At 49.6% G+C, this 16,316-nt stretch overlaps 1 protein-coding gene across 4 annotated transcripts in view; it reads left to right on the forward strand.

The window, feature by feature from the left end:
- RAD54L2 (RAD54 like 2) overlaps positions 1-15,289 on the forward strand; it is a 95,252-nt gene extending 79,963 nt beyond the window's left edge. For 2 of the 4 annotated variants that reach the window (XM_037903983.2, XM_043550371.1), the window contains exons 16-22: positions 81-286; positions 1,706-1,881; positions 4,115-4,311; positions 5,252-5,448; positions 6,535-6,624; positions 7,959-8,051; positions 8,388-15,289. In XM_037903983.2, coding sequence (XP_037759911.1) covers positions 81-286; positions 1,706-1,881; positions 4,115-4,311; positions 5,252-5,448; positions 6,535-6,624; positions 7,959-8,051; positions 8,388-9,379 — 1,951 coding nt within the window. In that variant the 3' untranslated portion in view covers positions 9,380-15,289. The remainder of the gene's footprint in view (positions 1-80; positions 287-1,705; positions 1,882-4,114; positions 4,312-5,251; positions 5,449-6,534; positions 6,625-7,958; positions 8,052-8,387) is intronic. The other 2 variants (XR_006291998.1, XM_037903984.2) reach the window with 2 other exon arrangements.
- The last annotated feature ends 1,027 nt before the right edge of the window (positions 15,290-16,316 follow it).

Below are 16,316 nucleotides of genomic sequence, written 5' to 3' on the forward strand. Positions count from 1 at the left end.
ATGGTAACTCCTTAAAGTATAAAGGTATTGAAGACTGGGAAGAAAAATGATTTTGAAACTTAATTTTTGTTTTGTTTAAGAGCTGGGTGTTTGGGTGTCAACCTGATTGGAGCAAACAGAGTGGTGGTGTTTGATGCTTCTTGGAACCCGTGTCATGATGCACAAGCAGTGTGCCGGGTGTACCGCTACGGACAAAGGAAGCCGTGCCACATTTACCGACTGGTTTCAGATTACACCCTGGAGAAGAAAATCTATGACCGCCAGGTCTCCAAGCAGGGGATGTCAGGTAGGCTTGAACACTTTTGCCAATACGTCATCCTGCTTATTTTCTTTATACTCTGTAGTCCATGGACGGAGTCTGTATGATTTTGGTGATGCGTCCGTCTGTCTAACGTTAGAGACAAACTGCTGCTAGAAGAAATGACACTAAAAAGGCATTTATGACTGGGGAGTTGTTCTGATATTTTTATAATTTAAGAGTGAGTATAGATCTAGTGAAAATGAAGGATTCAGCAGTACCGGTTTGAGCCAGCATAGTGCAACACACGCTTCCTGTGCTTCACCCCTTCTGCTCCTTAGCTGCCAGCACACCTCAGTTCTGACCTGTAGCACCTCCTGCAAGAACAGAAGCAGCAGAGAGGCTGGATAGTCTGTTGCTTATAGTAGGAGGCTGGGAGTTAGGAGATTTAAGTTCTGTCTCCAGCTCTGCTGGTGCCTCCTGTTAGATTGGGCAGGTTACTGCAGTGCTCCATGGCTCCGCTTTTTCAACAATACAATGGGGAATACCTACTTTTGAAAAAACAGGTTGACATCCTTATTGCCACCTAAGTACTAAGGTTCACTGATCGTTCCAGTTCTGACCTGTCTGGAACCAAGACTGCCAGTGGGGCTGAATTGTGCCAGATTTTGTGATGGTTTTGAGAGATGCACAAGTGGGAGACTACCATGAGCCCAAAAGGGTTGTTTCAAAATTTAACTCCAGGTGCAGAGGGGATACTTCAGTGCTCTGACTCTGTGTGCTGTCTAGCACCCATGTCCTAGAGTCCTCTCCTCCTCTCTCTCCTCCTCCCCACACACACACTTGTTCCCATCTTGACACATACACAAAAATCAAGTCCAGGGAAATAGTACAGCTTCTTTTGAGTTATGGAGGTGAGAATGGGGATCTCAGATGTTATCCAGAACTTTCAAATAGTTTAACAGAATCTGGTGATTGTGTTCCTGGAAACCTGAGTCACTGGTTAGTCACTATAAACTTTTGAGCCTTTCTCAGTGGTTCTGGCTCGTCAGTTACTGATGTTCGCCTTTGCAGCTGCCTTTTTATCACAGTGTCCACATAATATTTTCAGCCTTCTGATGTGCAAGGGTGAGATGGGGAACTTCTTCAACCATATTGTGTATACAGTATCTTCAGCTTCCAGGTTTGTGTATGCCAGGATGTTAATGGCCCACATCACCTTGTTGTAATATATGGAGAGCAAAGCATTCCCTAGCCTGATTTGTGTCAATATTCAAATACCTGCATGGTCATGTCTCAAAGTGCAGTGGAATGATCCCTGTCCCTCTGCAGATATTCACAGCAGGGTGCTGTGGAAAGCACAGATTAAGAGTTGGGAAATCTATAAGCAGGAATGTAACAAGTACAGCAGAGAGCAGTAAACTGTTTCCTCCTTTCTCTGAATGATGCATTCCCTCCATTCTCCAGATCGTGTTGTGGATGATCTGAATCCAGTGCTGAACTTCACCCGGAGGGAGGTGGAGAACCTGCTGCACTTCGTAGAAGAGGAGTCAGATCCTGCCCAGCTGGCATTGGATCCAAACAAGATCAAGGAGTCTGTCTTACAGCTAGCCTGTCTCAAATACCCTCACCTTATCACCAAGGTATGTACCTTTGTTCTTAATGCTGCTTCCAGATGTCATTGCCAGTTAGGGATGACACTGAGCTCAGTGAGTAACGGTCACCCCAGGAGAAAATGGAGCTGCCTGTGTTGTGATACCTTGGTTAAGATAAGAGTGTTCCAAAACAATATTAGTTATAAGGGACTGTGCATGTCTCTGAGACAAGTCCATGATCAGTGTCAGGTATCAAGAAAACTGTTGTTCCATTGTCAAACCCAAGACCTGAAGTTCATGTGCAGATTTCCTTAGGCCTTTGGTAAATACTCCTGGGGGAATTATGCACTGAATTATGCGCAGATTTCTTTGCTTCCTTGAAGAAAAAATGACTTTCTGATGTGAAAGCAAAGGGAAGCCACAAGAGCGGTCATGCGACCCGCCCAAGCAGTATTTTTCGGGTGCCCACGGCAGCCAGCAGAGATAAATCACCTGTAGGGCAGGGGACGGGACTGGGGAAGACCTGGCTGGTGGCTCCTACCCTGCGCCAGGCTCAGCTGCTAGTCCCAGATGGGCTGGGGAGGACGGGACTTTCTCTTCCCCTGCACAGCATCCGGTGCTGGATCAGACCCACCCCCAGATTTCTCCCCCAGCTGCAGGAATCTCTGCAAACTCTCTGATCCCTTCCCCCAACCGCTTCCTGCACCCATCGCTCCTCAGCTGCAGGGGGAGGGATCACTGTAAAGGGAACTGCTCCCCCATCTGCCCAACTGTTGTGTATCCATACCCAGACCCTCCAGCTGAGCCGCACCCCCCTGCACTCAGAACCCCCCTGAGGAGCCCCCTGCACCCAGATCCCCACCCCACCGAGCCCCAACCAGCTGCATCTGGATCGCCCCCCCCACTCCCTCAGCATCTGCCTCCCGCACTGAGACCCCCACAGTTGCTGCCGAGCTCTATCTCTCCCGCACCCAGACCTCCCCAGCCCTTCTTCCCTCCTCGCTGAGCCCCAACCACCTTCACCTGGACCCCACTGCAGCATCCCATTACCGTTGCATCCAGAACCCCCCAACAAGCCTCTGTGCATCCAGATCCCCTGCACACTTGGATCCCCCACTGAGCCTCCCACACCCAATGATCCCATACAGAACCCTCTCAATCCACGCCTGGATCCCCCCACACTAAGCCCCCCCACACTTGGATCCTGCTGGGCTGAGCCTGCCTGCCCACACCGAGGTGAACCTGGCACAGAGGGGCAGGACACTGGGGTGTTTCTGGGGCAGGCCCACTTTTTGCACTGTGTCAGGGTTGAGTGCAGCCTCACTGCTGAGTCTGTCCCCCAGGGGGAGTTGCAGAGTGATCTACCACTTCTGTGCAGCCAGTGGCCTGTGCTCTCCAATGCCATGCTGGCGCCTCCACATTTATTTGACAAATAAAATTTGCAGAATTTTGCTGAATTTTAAAATGTTTATACACAGAATTTTTAATTTTTTGGTGCAGAATGCCCTCAGAAGTAGGTAGAGCATCTAGGAAGAACATAGTTTGGGGTAGTTTGGTTAAGGCTGTTGGAGAGGAGAAATGAAGGACTGTGTCTGCCTGGCTGTCTCTATACAGAGATTCATGGTTAAAAGGAAAGCCTGCTATGGGGCATTTAGTGCAGTAACAGAATTGCTCCATTTATGTGCTGTCGTATTGCATGTGTTGTGGGTATTGTGAATAAGCATGTTCCTGTGAGTGTTATGCGGTGAGATCATTGTGGAGTTGGTGCACAGATTATTTATAAGAAGTAATCGTATTGTCTATAATAGTGTCCATTGCACTAGTTTTGAACTCTTCCCCCAGAGTCCACCCAGGGTATGTCTTCACTACCCGCCAGCTCAGCAGGCAGCGATCTAGGCAGCGGGGATCGATTTATCGTGTCTAGTCTAGACGTGATAAATCGACCCCCGAACGCTCTCCTGTCTACTCCTGTACTCCAGTGCCAGGAGAGGCGCAGGCGGAGTTGACAGGGGAGCAGCAGCAGGACTCTCCGCGGGGAAGACACCACGGTAAGTCGATCTAAGTACGTTGACTTCAGCTACGCTATTCACGTAGCTGAAGTTGCGTAACTTAGATTGACCTCCCCCCCAGTGTAGACCAGGGCCCAGAATACTGCCCAGAGTCTGCCAATTGCCATGTTATTCTGCCTGGGATACAGGGAGGGAGTTCTGTCATTTGGGTTTATCTACTGCCCTCTTGTGGTATGTTGGTGTCTCAATATGTTTATGTGCTGTGACCACAGGAGCCTTTCCAGCATGAGTCGCTGCTGATTGACCGGAAGGAGCACAAGTTGACCAAGGCAGAGAAGAAGGCAGCAAAGAAGAGTTATGAGGAAGAGAAACGAGCATCCGTCCCCTATACCCGTCCATCCTATGCACAGTATTACCCAGCCAGTGACCAGAGCCTGACAAGCATCCCTGCCTTCAGTCAAAGGAATTGGTGGGTGCTTATTTCTTTCCCTGTTCTGCTGAGGACTTCAGTTGAGGGGAGAGGCGGGGCAGGAAAAACAGCTGGGGTAGATGAAGACTAACCTGTTACCCTGGGCGTTCTCACTTGGCTCCTAGGAAATGGGAATACTGAGGCTCTGCCCCCTCTCCTTCCCCTGCCAGCTATAAATACGGATCCATGAAGAAGGGGAATGAAGCAAGGAAGGTGGGGAAAACAGCTGATTAGGGAGGAAGGCTCCCTTTGCAGCTTTGGGGGCACATGCAGCGTTTCTCAGTGGGGGTGTCACTGATTGCAATGGCTGTGGCTAAGAGAATGGGCATAGTATCAAACTGAGAGATGCAGAATCCAGACAGGTAGTGAAAGTGTCAAGACCTGTCCCCACACACCACCTTTCTGGCTAATAGCCAGAGTCACTGTGTCTATCATCTGCCTTCACTTCACCTGGAACATGTGTAATTCCCCGTAACACTTTGCATTGCCCAATCTGAGGCTCTGGGAGTGCTGTGCAAATGCTGGCTGGCTGCTTGCATGTCTCTGCCATCGGTGAGAAAGCACCCCCAGTTTACAGATGGGGACACTGAGGTGAAGTGACTTGCCCAAGGTCAGTGACAGTCAGGAATAGAGGCTGGAGTCCTGACGGCCAGCCCTATGCTTTAACTCAGAGATCAAACTTTAGCGACTTCACTGTCTCTTTGTGATCCTGGAGCAGTGAGATTCCCACTGCCTCTCTCCAAAACTGGGAGCAGAGCCAAAGAGTTTCAGGGCTTTGCATTTTGGGTTTTTCTGCCTCCAGGAGCAATTTTCTCTGTGCAGAGCCTCACGATTACCCATGTGAACGACTGAGAATGGTGGAACCAAATACAGTTGGAACTCTCCTTCCAAAAGAACATAACTCCGTTTGACACTCTCTCCTTTTCCCTCTTCCCGCTAGGCGACCAGTCTTCAAGGGCGAGGACAAGCCAGTGGCAAGCGTCCGCCCTGTTCAGTCCACCCCCATTCCTATGATGCCTCGGCATGTCCCGTTGGGTGGCATGGGATCGGCATCTGGTTCCAACCCCACTGTCAACTTCCCCATCAACTATCTACAGCGAGCTGGTGTCCTTGTTCAGAAGATTGTCACCACGACAGGTCAGTCGTTCCTTTGGAACCAAGTCCCCCTGAGAACACAGCTGGTTGAGACAGAGTCCTGGGATCCAGAGATGGAAGGCAGGCAGTCCATCCCTCAGGGATAGAATAGTGTCCCAAACAACTATGGTGTCTCATCTGTGGCCTAAGAAGCTGGATGAGCCCCTTGAGGGGGACTGTGTCAAGAAGGAAAGTGTCTGATTATGAATTGAAATGTGTCCCTTGAAGCATGTGCTGTGGTGTTTAAACTGACGTGCTGGAATCAGATCCATTAGTGCAGACTGGAGGTAAGAGGGGTGCTGCTTCCCCTGCAGCAGCTTGGCTGGGAGTGGTCTGTTCTCTACCGCAGCTGCTCAGCAGCTCCCCTGCCGCGTGGAGGAGAGAGAGTAACTCTGGCTGTTCTAGTGCCTGACTGAGTCTCTGTCCGGGCCCCAGCATAGGTTAGAGCAGCGCTATCTTGCACCAGCTGGCAACAGTGGCTAGGGACCATACACCAGCTGGGGACAGCCAGGGTACAGTGGACTCCAGCCACTCCCTTTCCCTACCCCCTCTAACCTTTGCCTACCAGGGAGGGAGGCATAGGAGCCAGTTATGCCACCTCTATGCCTGTTATGGATTCCATACCTGGAGAATCCCCAGCAGTGGGTTTTGCATCACAGGTGTGCTAAGGGAGTAAAACAGAGCAGTGAAGCTGCCCCCAAATACTAATTGTAGCTCCCTGATCTCTTTGCAGCTTTCAGGCCAAACATATTTCAAAAGCCAGGTATGCTGGCTGCATTGTATGGTATGCTGGCTTCCAGTGCTCTGCCCAGTCCCGTGTTCTGTGTTCTAATTGATGGGGCTTGTGTACTGGGGCACCTTGCCTTTCATTTCCCCCCATGACCCCACTCCTTCCCGAGCTCTCAGTCCCAGGGGATTCCACTTCTGCTTCCTATGCCTTCTTTGTTACTCATAATTAAACCCTGATCTCATTTGTAGCAGAATTTATTGAGGAAGCTAGCTGGATGCTGAGGGAATTTAGCCCTGGATTTCTCCCACTCTTTTTTGAGCCCATAATGTAACTTCTCAAATGCTGGCTTTCTCCATCAGATATTGTGATTCCAGGCACAAACACATCCACCGATGTGCAGGCGAGAATCAGTGCTGGTGAGAGCATCCACATAATCCGAGGGACTAAAGGTAAATCCCTGACTTGGGAAATAAGTAACTGCTAATCTCCTGGCCCTGATATACCCAAATTCCTGTTTTCAGTGCTCTGCATTTGCAAGATGCATTTAATAAACAGGCTTCGTCAAAGCTTGAAGAGTCAGAAAAAACAGAGGCTTTAGTTGTGGGTTTAACCATGCTGGGGAGATGAAGGGGACCAGGCCACTGATACTGTAATTTTCTGCCAGTGCCCCAAAGGGAATGGTCTTCCATCCTTCCCTTCTGAAGAGGATGGAAGCGATTTCAAGCTCCAGAGTTGCCCATCTCATTATGTTAACACACAATCTCCTATCATGTTTCGGAGATGAATAGTTCTTGACCTACTAGACCGTTGAAGCCAATGGAGAAGTTGCAACTGACAGAGCCCCAGGTCAGACTGTAAGGAGATGCGGCGGCACATTCTCCCTTCCAGTGGAGTCTCTTGTCACCTTTCAAGAGTATTGCAAGTTCTAGCTCTTTACACAAGCCTTCTCCCAACAATGGTGGAGCAGCTGGCCAGGCATCGTTTCTCAGAGATGGGCCAGGGGTCGGCCTGTTTGCAGTGCTGTAACACTAGAGGAGTGATCAGTTGGGGCCCTCGAGGCAGGGATTGTATGTTTCAGTTATTTGAACAGAGCCTAGTTGAGTGCCGTTGAAATTCGCCAACAGCACTGCATAAGGAAAAGTGGAACCACAGCCATTGCCACTGGCAGAGATGGTGACCTGAAAATGTGTTTGACTCCCCTGGGGGAGAAAAGGGAGCATGGGAAGGGGATTCGGGTCCTGCAGTGATTCAGCAGAGAGCCACATGTGTGTGTAACCCTGGGACAGAGAGAAGCAGAGGGAGGGAATTTTCAGGGACAGACCGGAGACAGGCTCTAAAGGAGAGAACCAGCGTGCACCTGACTGCAGGGGCACTCCAGCACTGAGAGTGTTCAAGAACACAGTCCGTGGCTGCCCTTGTTGCTGCTGCATGCTGGTTTTACAGTCTGCTCTGTTTTAGGTAACTGGCTTGTGGGCTGCAGGCTCCTGGCATGTTGCCAGCACAGCACTCAAGTGGGCACAGTTTGGGTGCTTCTGGCCTGTCTGTAATGGACCTGTAGGCCACTGACACAGCACTGTGACACTAGCATTGCCCGATGGTAATGCTCACAGACGTGGAGAGAGAGATCAAAGTGTTTGGGGATTAGGGGCTGGTGTGTCCTCTCTGCTGCCCTTTTCTCTCCTTGCCTGCCAGTTCTGCAGCCTTTCCCTGGGGCAGGCAGCCAGCAGCTGGGCATGGAGTTGTTCCTGTGTCTGACCAGTTGCTTCCTCCCTGTCTGTTTCAGGGACGTACATCCGCACCAGCGATGGGCGGATTTTTGCTATCCGGACCACTGGGAAGCCGAAGGGCAGTGAAGACCGTCGAACGGCTGCCTCAGGTAGGGACTGAAGATCCTTGCACTGGATACACGCCCCAAGTGCTCTCCTCTGTTGGGTTTCTGTGGTGGGTGTTTCACTGCACTGTCTTCCCCAGGGCTGTATTTAGGGGACTTGCTTTACATCCCTGCCCAAGAGCTTCCTCTCTTCTCACTTCTTTAAATTCCACATTTTCTCTCCTCCCTGGCTGATTCCATGGCAGCCCCCTCCCTCCCTCCCACCCTCAATCCCATCCCACGCCGAATCTATTCAGTCCCCCCTCTCCTCCCTTTTCCCAGCGCCGGGATGTTTCTCCAGGCTTCTCTGTCTCACCCACTCCATCTTCTTGTCACCTCCAGGCTCTCAGGGTCCATCTCTGGAATCCACAAGCAATGGCAGACACAGTGCCTCGTCGCCCAAGCTCCCTAACACAGAGGAGCTCACTCGGCCCATTTCCCCCGACAGCCCGGAGATCATCAGTGAGCTGCAGCAGTATGCTGAGGCAGCTGCTGCCCGGGAGTCTCGCCACAACTCCCCCAGCACTAACACTGTGCATGGACATCCTGCCCGGACAGAAAACGCAGCCACCTTAGCAGCCCGGGGAGCTGAGCAGCGATTGGGCCTCCATTGCTTGGCTCCGTCGGTTTCTTCAGCCCTGCCAGCCACCAGCCAGAATGTCGATGGTCACTCAGTGCTGGACTTACGGGGCAACAAGCGCAAGTCGACCTCACCCTCTGTCCCCGAGGAACCAGCCCGTCGGCAGCAGAAAAAGCGCCACCTGCCAACGTCTGTTCAGTCATACGAACACGGGTACCCAGTCTCTGGTGGGTTCACCATGCCCCCTATCTCTTTAAACCACAACCTAACCCATCCATTTCCCCCCCAAGCAGGAAACTCCTTGTACATGGGCACTGGCTCATCCTACTACCAGCTGCCCAATTTACTACCAGACCCTCAGCTGGTGTTCCCTGTGACTACTGACCCTCTGCTGACAGCCGGCACCGCCAGCTCCTCTGCTGCTACCTCAGCCACCGCCAGCGTCCCCTCGTTCATGCTAAACCCCTCTATGACGGGGATGCTGCCCAGCTATTCGCTTCCCTTCACGCAGTCACTCCTGCCTGAGCCCAGGATGTTTGCTCCTTTCCCAGCCCCAGTTTTGCCTAGCAGCCTTCCCAGGAGCATGGCGTCTGCCTACCCTGGCTACATGTCCCCTCATTCGGGCTACCCGGCCGGGGGCCTCCTGCGGTCCCAGGTGCCTCAGTTTGAATCCCAGGAGGCCTCAGAGGTGGGATGCAGCTCCAACGATGACGAAGACAAAGACGACGATGTAATAGAGATCACAGGGAAATAATGGGCCCAGTTCCTGTTAGATCTCAGCTTAGCCAGGAGGCAAAAGTTTCAGGACCTTTCTGGAGTCAGGATTTCACCTCTGGGTTATGGCAGCAGGGCTGGAGGAGGAGACGTTTTTAGATGTCAAGGATCTGCGTTGTATTGGGGAGGGAGGGTGGGGAGAACAAAACCTGAACGGACTTGCAAGGGTGGGGGGCAGCAATGCAAACCATAGGAGTGCCTCCCTTGCTTTCTCTCCTGCATTTTCCGTTTGTCTGTCTGTGTTGTCCGAAAGGGAGCCTTGACGTTGCGATTCAGTGCCCCTTCTCAGGCGTGGAGACACTGGGTTGATCTCTGTGTGTGGAAGAGCTCCCTCTCCCACAAACTGCCTTATCTGTGAACTTTTCTCGCTCAAGGAGGCACGGGGTGGGAGTATGCCCCAGGAGAGGGTCTTGATGAGCATTTTCAATTTGGGCAGGGGAGGAGCAGGCTATATGTCGTGTGTGTACCGGGGGAGGGCAAAGGGGGTGTGTGTGTGGGGGGGGGGTCCATGTGAAAACCAATTTGTTTTTCATCCTCTTAAAAATTCAAAACACAATAATCTGACAGCTCGTACCAGGCCCCTGCTGGAGGATGAGATGGGGAGTGGAGGGAATGCTGAGCCGTGGCATGACTCTCCAGTCTGCTCCCCCAGGGGGCCTTCTCTATGAAGCCCTCTGAAGGCAGTGACCCTAGTAGGTTGATCCTGTGGTTCTGGTGCTGGCTTCTCGAGCCTGGATTGGGTTAAGAATCCTTTAAATCTTATAGCGGCTCGAGGGCTATCCTGGGGACTTTCCCAGTTCCTCCCTCTCTTCCAGTGATGGCCTCCACACCAGGCTATTGAGGGACATGCCCTCAGGCTCCAGGAGGAGGCCTGGGTGGGAGCAGGTGGATCAGTTTGACTCCTATCAACCCCAGCCAGCAGGACAGGTTGAAAAGGGATACCACTGCGGACTCAGCGCCCGTCTCCATCGACTCTGTGATCGGAGCAACTGCCCCCTTCACAGAATCTCTACATTAATTTATTTCATGAAGGCAAATATTTATTTGTTTGGGGAGTTTCTTTCCACGTTTTATTAATTTTGTTTAAAAGAAAAACAAACCTGCTGGCCTCCATAATGCAGTGGTTGCTTGGTGGATTGTCTGTATGGGGGAGACGAGACATAATGACCATTTGACCAAAGCATAATCTGAAAGCAGGACCAACTGCGAACGTTCCCCAGTAGCCAGCTCCCTTGTTTGGTTCTGTTACAGTGACGTGGCATTGCCTGTGCCATATACACCCCTTTGGGGGAGCGTGTGACAGTAGCGCGGGGTAGTTGTTACAGTGTCCGTCCGTGCAGTACAAGGGATAATGAGAAACCTCTTGGTCTTGGGGTTGGGATCACTCTGGCACAGTGTTTGCTGGGCGGCTGAGAAATTAGCATGCTAACCAATCTCTCAGAGAGATAAGGAGTCTCGGCTCATGACAAGTGGGCTTGGGGATCTCATGGCAGCAGGCTTGAGCTCCTATTGGCTTAACGGACCCCCTGGCTGACATGTGGAGTGCTGTTGCTGGGCTCCAGCCCTTCCCAACTAGAGAGGTGTCACATGAGAGTAAAAAGCGAGAGCGTGCCTCTAGCACAGAGAGTAAATTGCACTGACTGTTCAGCTCTTGGTGTCTGCAGGCAAATCATGCTCTTGGCATTGAAATGCCACATTTGCATGAGTTTGGGCACCTGAGCTAGATGGCCTGACATCCTGTCCACTGTGTGCGTGCTCATGCACTGGTAACTGCTGAGTAATCTTGGAAACTCAATGCCTGCTCAAAGGCCCAGGTCCTCGAAGGGATGTAGGCTCCTAAATCCCGTTGACTTCAATGGAAGTTAGAATCTTAAATACCTTTGAGGATCTGGACCTACGCGTCACCACCTCAGGGAACGAGAGAGTCTATGAATGTCCTTGGAAAGTGGTCCATGCCATTGGACCAGTGACAGCTGTTGGCACAAACCTGTGATGGGAAAACCTCCAGGGCTGATGCTTCAGTACGGTTATTGAGGTCTACTCAGACCAGCTCAGGAGGGAGGGACAAGGCATTCTGGCATATTGTGTAAGGTAGCTGTGAAGAAAGGGGAACTGCTTTATCGAGGGAAGGTGGTGCAGTGCGTGTGTGTGTGTTTGTGTGTACCATGACAAAAGTAGGACGTTATGGGGCTTTCTCTCTGTCTTTCTCTGTTTTAATGGAACTTGTCTGTCAGACGTAACCACACCATTCATAGAAGCCTTAGATCTACAGTTTAGCTATGCAAATTATTTTAAAAACAAACATTGAAATAGTGCTTTCTTCTTTAACATATCCTAGGAGTTGAAAACCAAGGGGTTCTGAGCAAGCTTCTGAACAACTTGTCTTTGGATGTACCATGGAAATAAACAAACTCCCCCTTCCCCCCACTCCACCCCTCACCCAATAACAAAGCAAACTAACTGATGGTGTCCACTCCAAACACTTGACAGTGCTGCATCTGTGAGTCATGCCCTTTGCAGTTTGTGTGTCCATCTTATGCAAAATACTGTGACGCTGATTGTATCACAGCTGTCTGTTGTATCTCTGTAAGGCTCTCAAAAGCTCTAGTGGATTTGGGAAGCGGACCTAGGCAAGGGGGTTTCTTGTCAAGAGTAGCAAGGATTCAGACCTGGGGGAAATCTAAACAATACTTGTGGAAGGCAACTGTTGATTTAGGTTAGAGCAGACCTTTTAACCAGAGTCCCTTGGCATGGAGTATGGTTCCTTCGTTGTTTGTGCCAGGGTGGCACGTTTAATCTGAATGATCCTGCTAGTTCTTTGTAATGGGGGCATTTTGTGTGTCTTTTCTCTGCTCAGATGAGGCATACAGATTTGACTCTAAACAGTAGGTTAGCGTATGGTTCTGGATGCTGTACCTGAAATTGCAGCAGCTTTCACAGAGACTTTGCTCATTGTCTCACGAGGAAAGCACCAGAGGCCTCTGGAGGGCACTTTGGATGGTACTGAATTGGGCAGGCCTCTGGCACACCCTCACTTTGGTGGGTGGAATATGGGAATTTTTCTGCTCACAGGAATAGGTGCACCTAGGGTTAGTTTAACCAAGCCCTGTAGCCATAGGAACTGGAGACTGATGGATCCTCTGATAGCCATAGGAAATGGACCCCTGTAATTTACTTCCCCAGCCACTGGATGACAGTGTTGTTTCACATGGAATATTTACTTTCTGCAAGCAAGTAGGTTTAAAATTGTGCTTGTTTTGAACACTGGTTTTTGTATTCAGTCAAGAAAGCAAGGGGAAAACTAATGCTCTTTTTGCATTGTGCAGATTCCTGCATTAAATTGACTCTTGTAAACAGGGACCTTTCTCTGTCCCTGGCAAACTTCTATCTCCTCCTGTCTGTTCGTAGTACATTCAGTGCTTAGAGTGCACATCCTCCATAAACTACTGGAGACTAATTAGCCCCACAAGTGCCTGGGTTGAACCCCCATCCTGTACCCCAGCCAGCACTCGGTGGGTGGGTCCCTCTCTCCCTCCCGCTCCATCCGGACAAATGCTCAATCCAGACTACCTCCTCCCCCACAGACCCTCCCAGTTTCCATGTGTCGTCTCCCAAACGCTAGCTAGTGGTTTAAAGATGAAACCCCATTGATTTGGGGCATCACAACCGTTGGGAGAGATGATCTCATCCCGTGGAGTGAAGGAAGGTTTGTGAAGGTGATTTCCTCTGCCCTTAGTTTTCTGTTAGTGCTGAAGAAACCCCCATCACCCAGATGCTGACCACTGAGTTCCACTGGGTGTGCAACATCTTCCAGGAAGGTGCAGCTTCTCGTGCTTCTGAGTACATGAAGTGCAGAGAATGCAGACTGAGACCCGGGATCAGAGCTGTTTAATGACGGAGACCAGGAATCAGAATTGTTTAATGACTTTGGCATAGAAGATCAGAAAGTCCTTTATCTGATGATGTTATAATCTTCAAGAATGTCTTGGAAATTCAGAGGTGGTATTGACAATGGAGACCTCTTTGAATCCTGTTCCACAACACTTTCTTACCTAGGGCATGTCTACATTACAGCCACTACAGTGGCACAGCTGCGCTGCTGTAGCGCCATAGTATAGGCTCTTCCTGCACGGATGGAAGGGTTTTTCCATTGCCTTAGGTATTCTACCTCTCCGAGAGGGGGAAGCTAGATGGATGAAAGAATCCTTCCATTGACCTACCTGTGTCTTGACTGGGGATTAGGTCGACCTGACTACGGTGTGAAATTTTTCACAGTCCTGAGCGACGTAGCTAGGTGGACCTAAGTTTTAGGTGTAGACCAGACCCTAGTCTCCTCGCTCCTGTTCCACGACCCTCAGTCTTCCCTCTTTCCCTGATCTCTCCTTTCCAGACTCCTATCTTTTCTCTAGCTGACACATAGATCCTCTCTTTTCTTTCCTGATCCCCTGTGATGGGGCTGTCTCTGTTAAATTTTGTGACTCCAAATGGACTGACCAAAGTAACTTATAGTTCATATTTGTGCTGCAGATAACACTGAGAGTAGAACAGGGGCTCTCCGATAAGCACTTGGACACTAAGGAAGATTCCTGGGCAGAGCACAGAAGCCCTGGCGACTTGTGCAATCCTTGGGTTGCACTTTGGCTGCCCCTTTCAGTCAGTATCTAACTATAATAAGTAGATTTTACTTACTTAGGCTGAACTGTTTAGATGGCAGTTTATGGAGCAGCAGGGATATCAGGGCAAATTCCACTCTGTACTACTACAAGACACTAAGACAGAATTAGGGGAAGAGGTGACCTCATAACTGTGATGTTTCTGTGAGTTTTCTAGGATGTACCTAATCTCAGTCCAGTCTTGGGCAATGTATTTTCACGCAGTTCTGCAGGATGGAGCATCTCACATTCAGTTCCACTGCCGTCTGGGGACAAAGCTGGGTGAAAACTGCCAAACGAGCTTCTCTCAAGCTTTGCTGGGAATGAAAGAATTCACTTTGTGTTTTGCTCTCCGGGAACAATCATGTGATTGAATTTCACTAGTGTGAATACTGATGGAAGAGCTCCCTTCACCTTGCACATTTGAATACTTCTGGCAAGCAAATTCAGGTTGGTTTTCCATGGGCATTTGCACCAGTAAGCAGATAAATGTTTGCTAATAACTTCAAATAATTGCTAAATTAGAGAAAATCATGGTCTGTGGACATTCTGTGAAGAGAAAGTGGTAAAATACAGCAACTCCATTCACAATGAATGTGCTTCTCTGCTCTCTCAAGTGAGATCAGGTAGTCCAAATTTGAGGGGAAAGGAGGGTGGGGGGAATTTAGTCCAACTAGGATACACTGGGAATGGCTCCTTGCAAGCTGAAAAGGAAAAGAAACCTGTCTGCAAAGGGAGAGGATGTTGTAAGTGGGGGATGATCAACCAACTGTGTAGGGTGGAGGGAATAGAGGGAAGAAATCCCCATATGCTCCACCCTATTCCCCCTGTACTGAAACAATACCACTAACAGCTGCCCAAAGCTGCACTGTGTCTTGGGTCTTGTATTGTTAGCCATCCAGCTTGCATTCAGAAACTCTCTGGTAGATTTGCTTGTATAGGGGAGCGTGAGCGAATCCTTTGATGTTTGTTTTTTATTTTGTTTTTTCTGTTTTTAATACCGCCTTAGTTTGTGGCCTGTCTTTTGTGATCAGAAAGAGGAGTTACTGTAGCAGGGTGGGTCGGTTGGCCGGCTGCACACATGTGCTTCCCTCTTCTCTCTGTCTAATGGAGCGTGGTCACTGATCTCCCAGAACAGAGACTTTGAACAATTTGTTGTTTATATGATGTATTTATTTTTACTTGTGTTTCATGTCATTTTTTAAAAAATCAATAAATTGTAAGTTGGTATAACTGCCGATGGGCTCTCTCTCTCTCCTTTTTTTTTTTTTTTGGTAAAATAAACTTCAAAATTAAAAAAAAAAACAACAGTGACTGTTGTCTGAAATGACTTTGGTTTGGATTTGCATGTTCACAAATTATTGCATGCACATGCTGATGGAGCCAGGGAGCTGGGAAGAGGTTTAGTGAGTTTGATTGTTCTGGAGTTAGAGAGACAAAGCCTGGTGCATTTAGGATGTCAGGCCTCTGATTCAGTAACGCACAGAGGCATGTGCTTAACTCCCATTGAATTCAATGGGACTTAATTTCAAGCCTGTGCTTTGCTGAATTGGGGCTGTGGTAAATTTCACTTTGATCGGTGGTACATGAAAATGGATAGTTCTCAAAGTATGCACAATCCCAACAGAATCACGCCTCTTTTCAGCAAATGTTTAATATCCTCGGGCTGCAGTGAGGACTTTTGGTATTAACACTCCATTATTTTGTACAAGTAAGAGGGCAGAATACTTACCGCAAGGGATTTATTCCCTTTGTTACTGTGAATCAGTCATGCTCTTATGTACTTGCTCCCAGCGTGAGGGCAATGAGAGCAAAGCTGCAGGGAGGGGACTCCAGCATAGACCTGTTCTGCACCCCTGTCCCAACTACCTTGATTTTCCTCTGAATTAATTAGTTCTGGCGTGGACCCTCAGAGCCCGTTCATCCTAAGGCAGACATGCCACATGGTCCTCCACCTTCATATCAACAAGTTCCTGACGAACCCCGCACCGTGAACAATTGAACCTAACGCTCATTCTCAAGGCCCCTATAGCCTCATTCAAATGGATGGCTAGACATCATATTTCCTATTACCATATTTCCCAGTATGTCCTTCCCCTGCCCAGTTAGCAAACTCCAGGCCCTTTCCATTAAGGAACCTTTCTCCACTTTTCCTTGAGGGATTAGACTCAAATCTTATTCTGATAGTCAACTCAGCTCTGCCTTTCACACGAACCAGTGTAATTCCCTGTGTGCCTTTTGTCCCAAGCCTCAGCTATGCCAACT

The sequence above is a fragment of the Chelonia mydas genome, chromosome 7 (genome assembly GCF_015237465.2).
Source record: "Chelonia mydas isolate rCheMyd1 chromosome 7, rCheMyd1.pri.v2, whole genome shotgun sequence".
Lineage (NCBI taxonomy): Eukaryota > Metazoa > Chordata > Testudines > Cheloniidae > Chelonia > Chelonia mydas.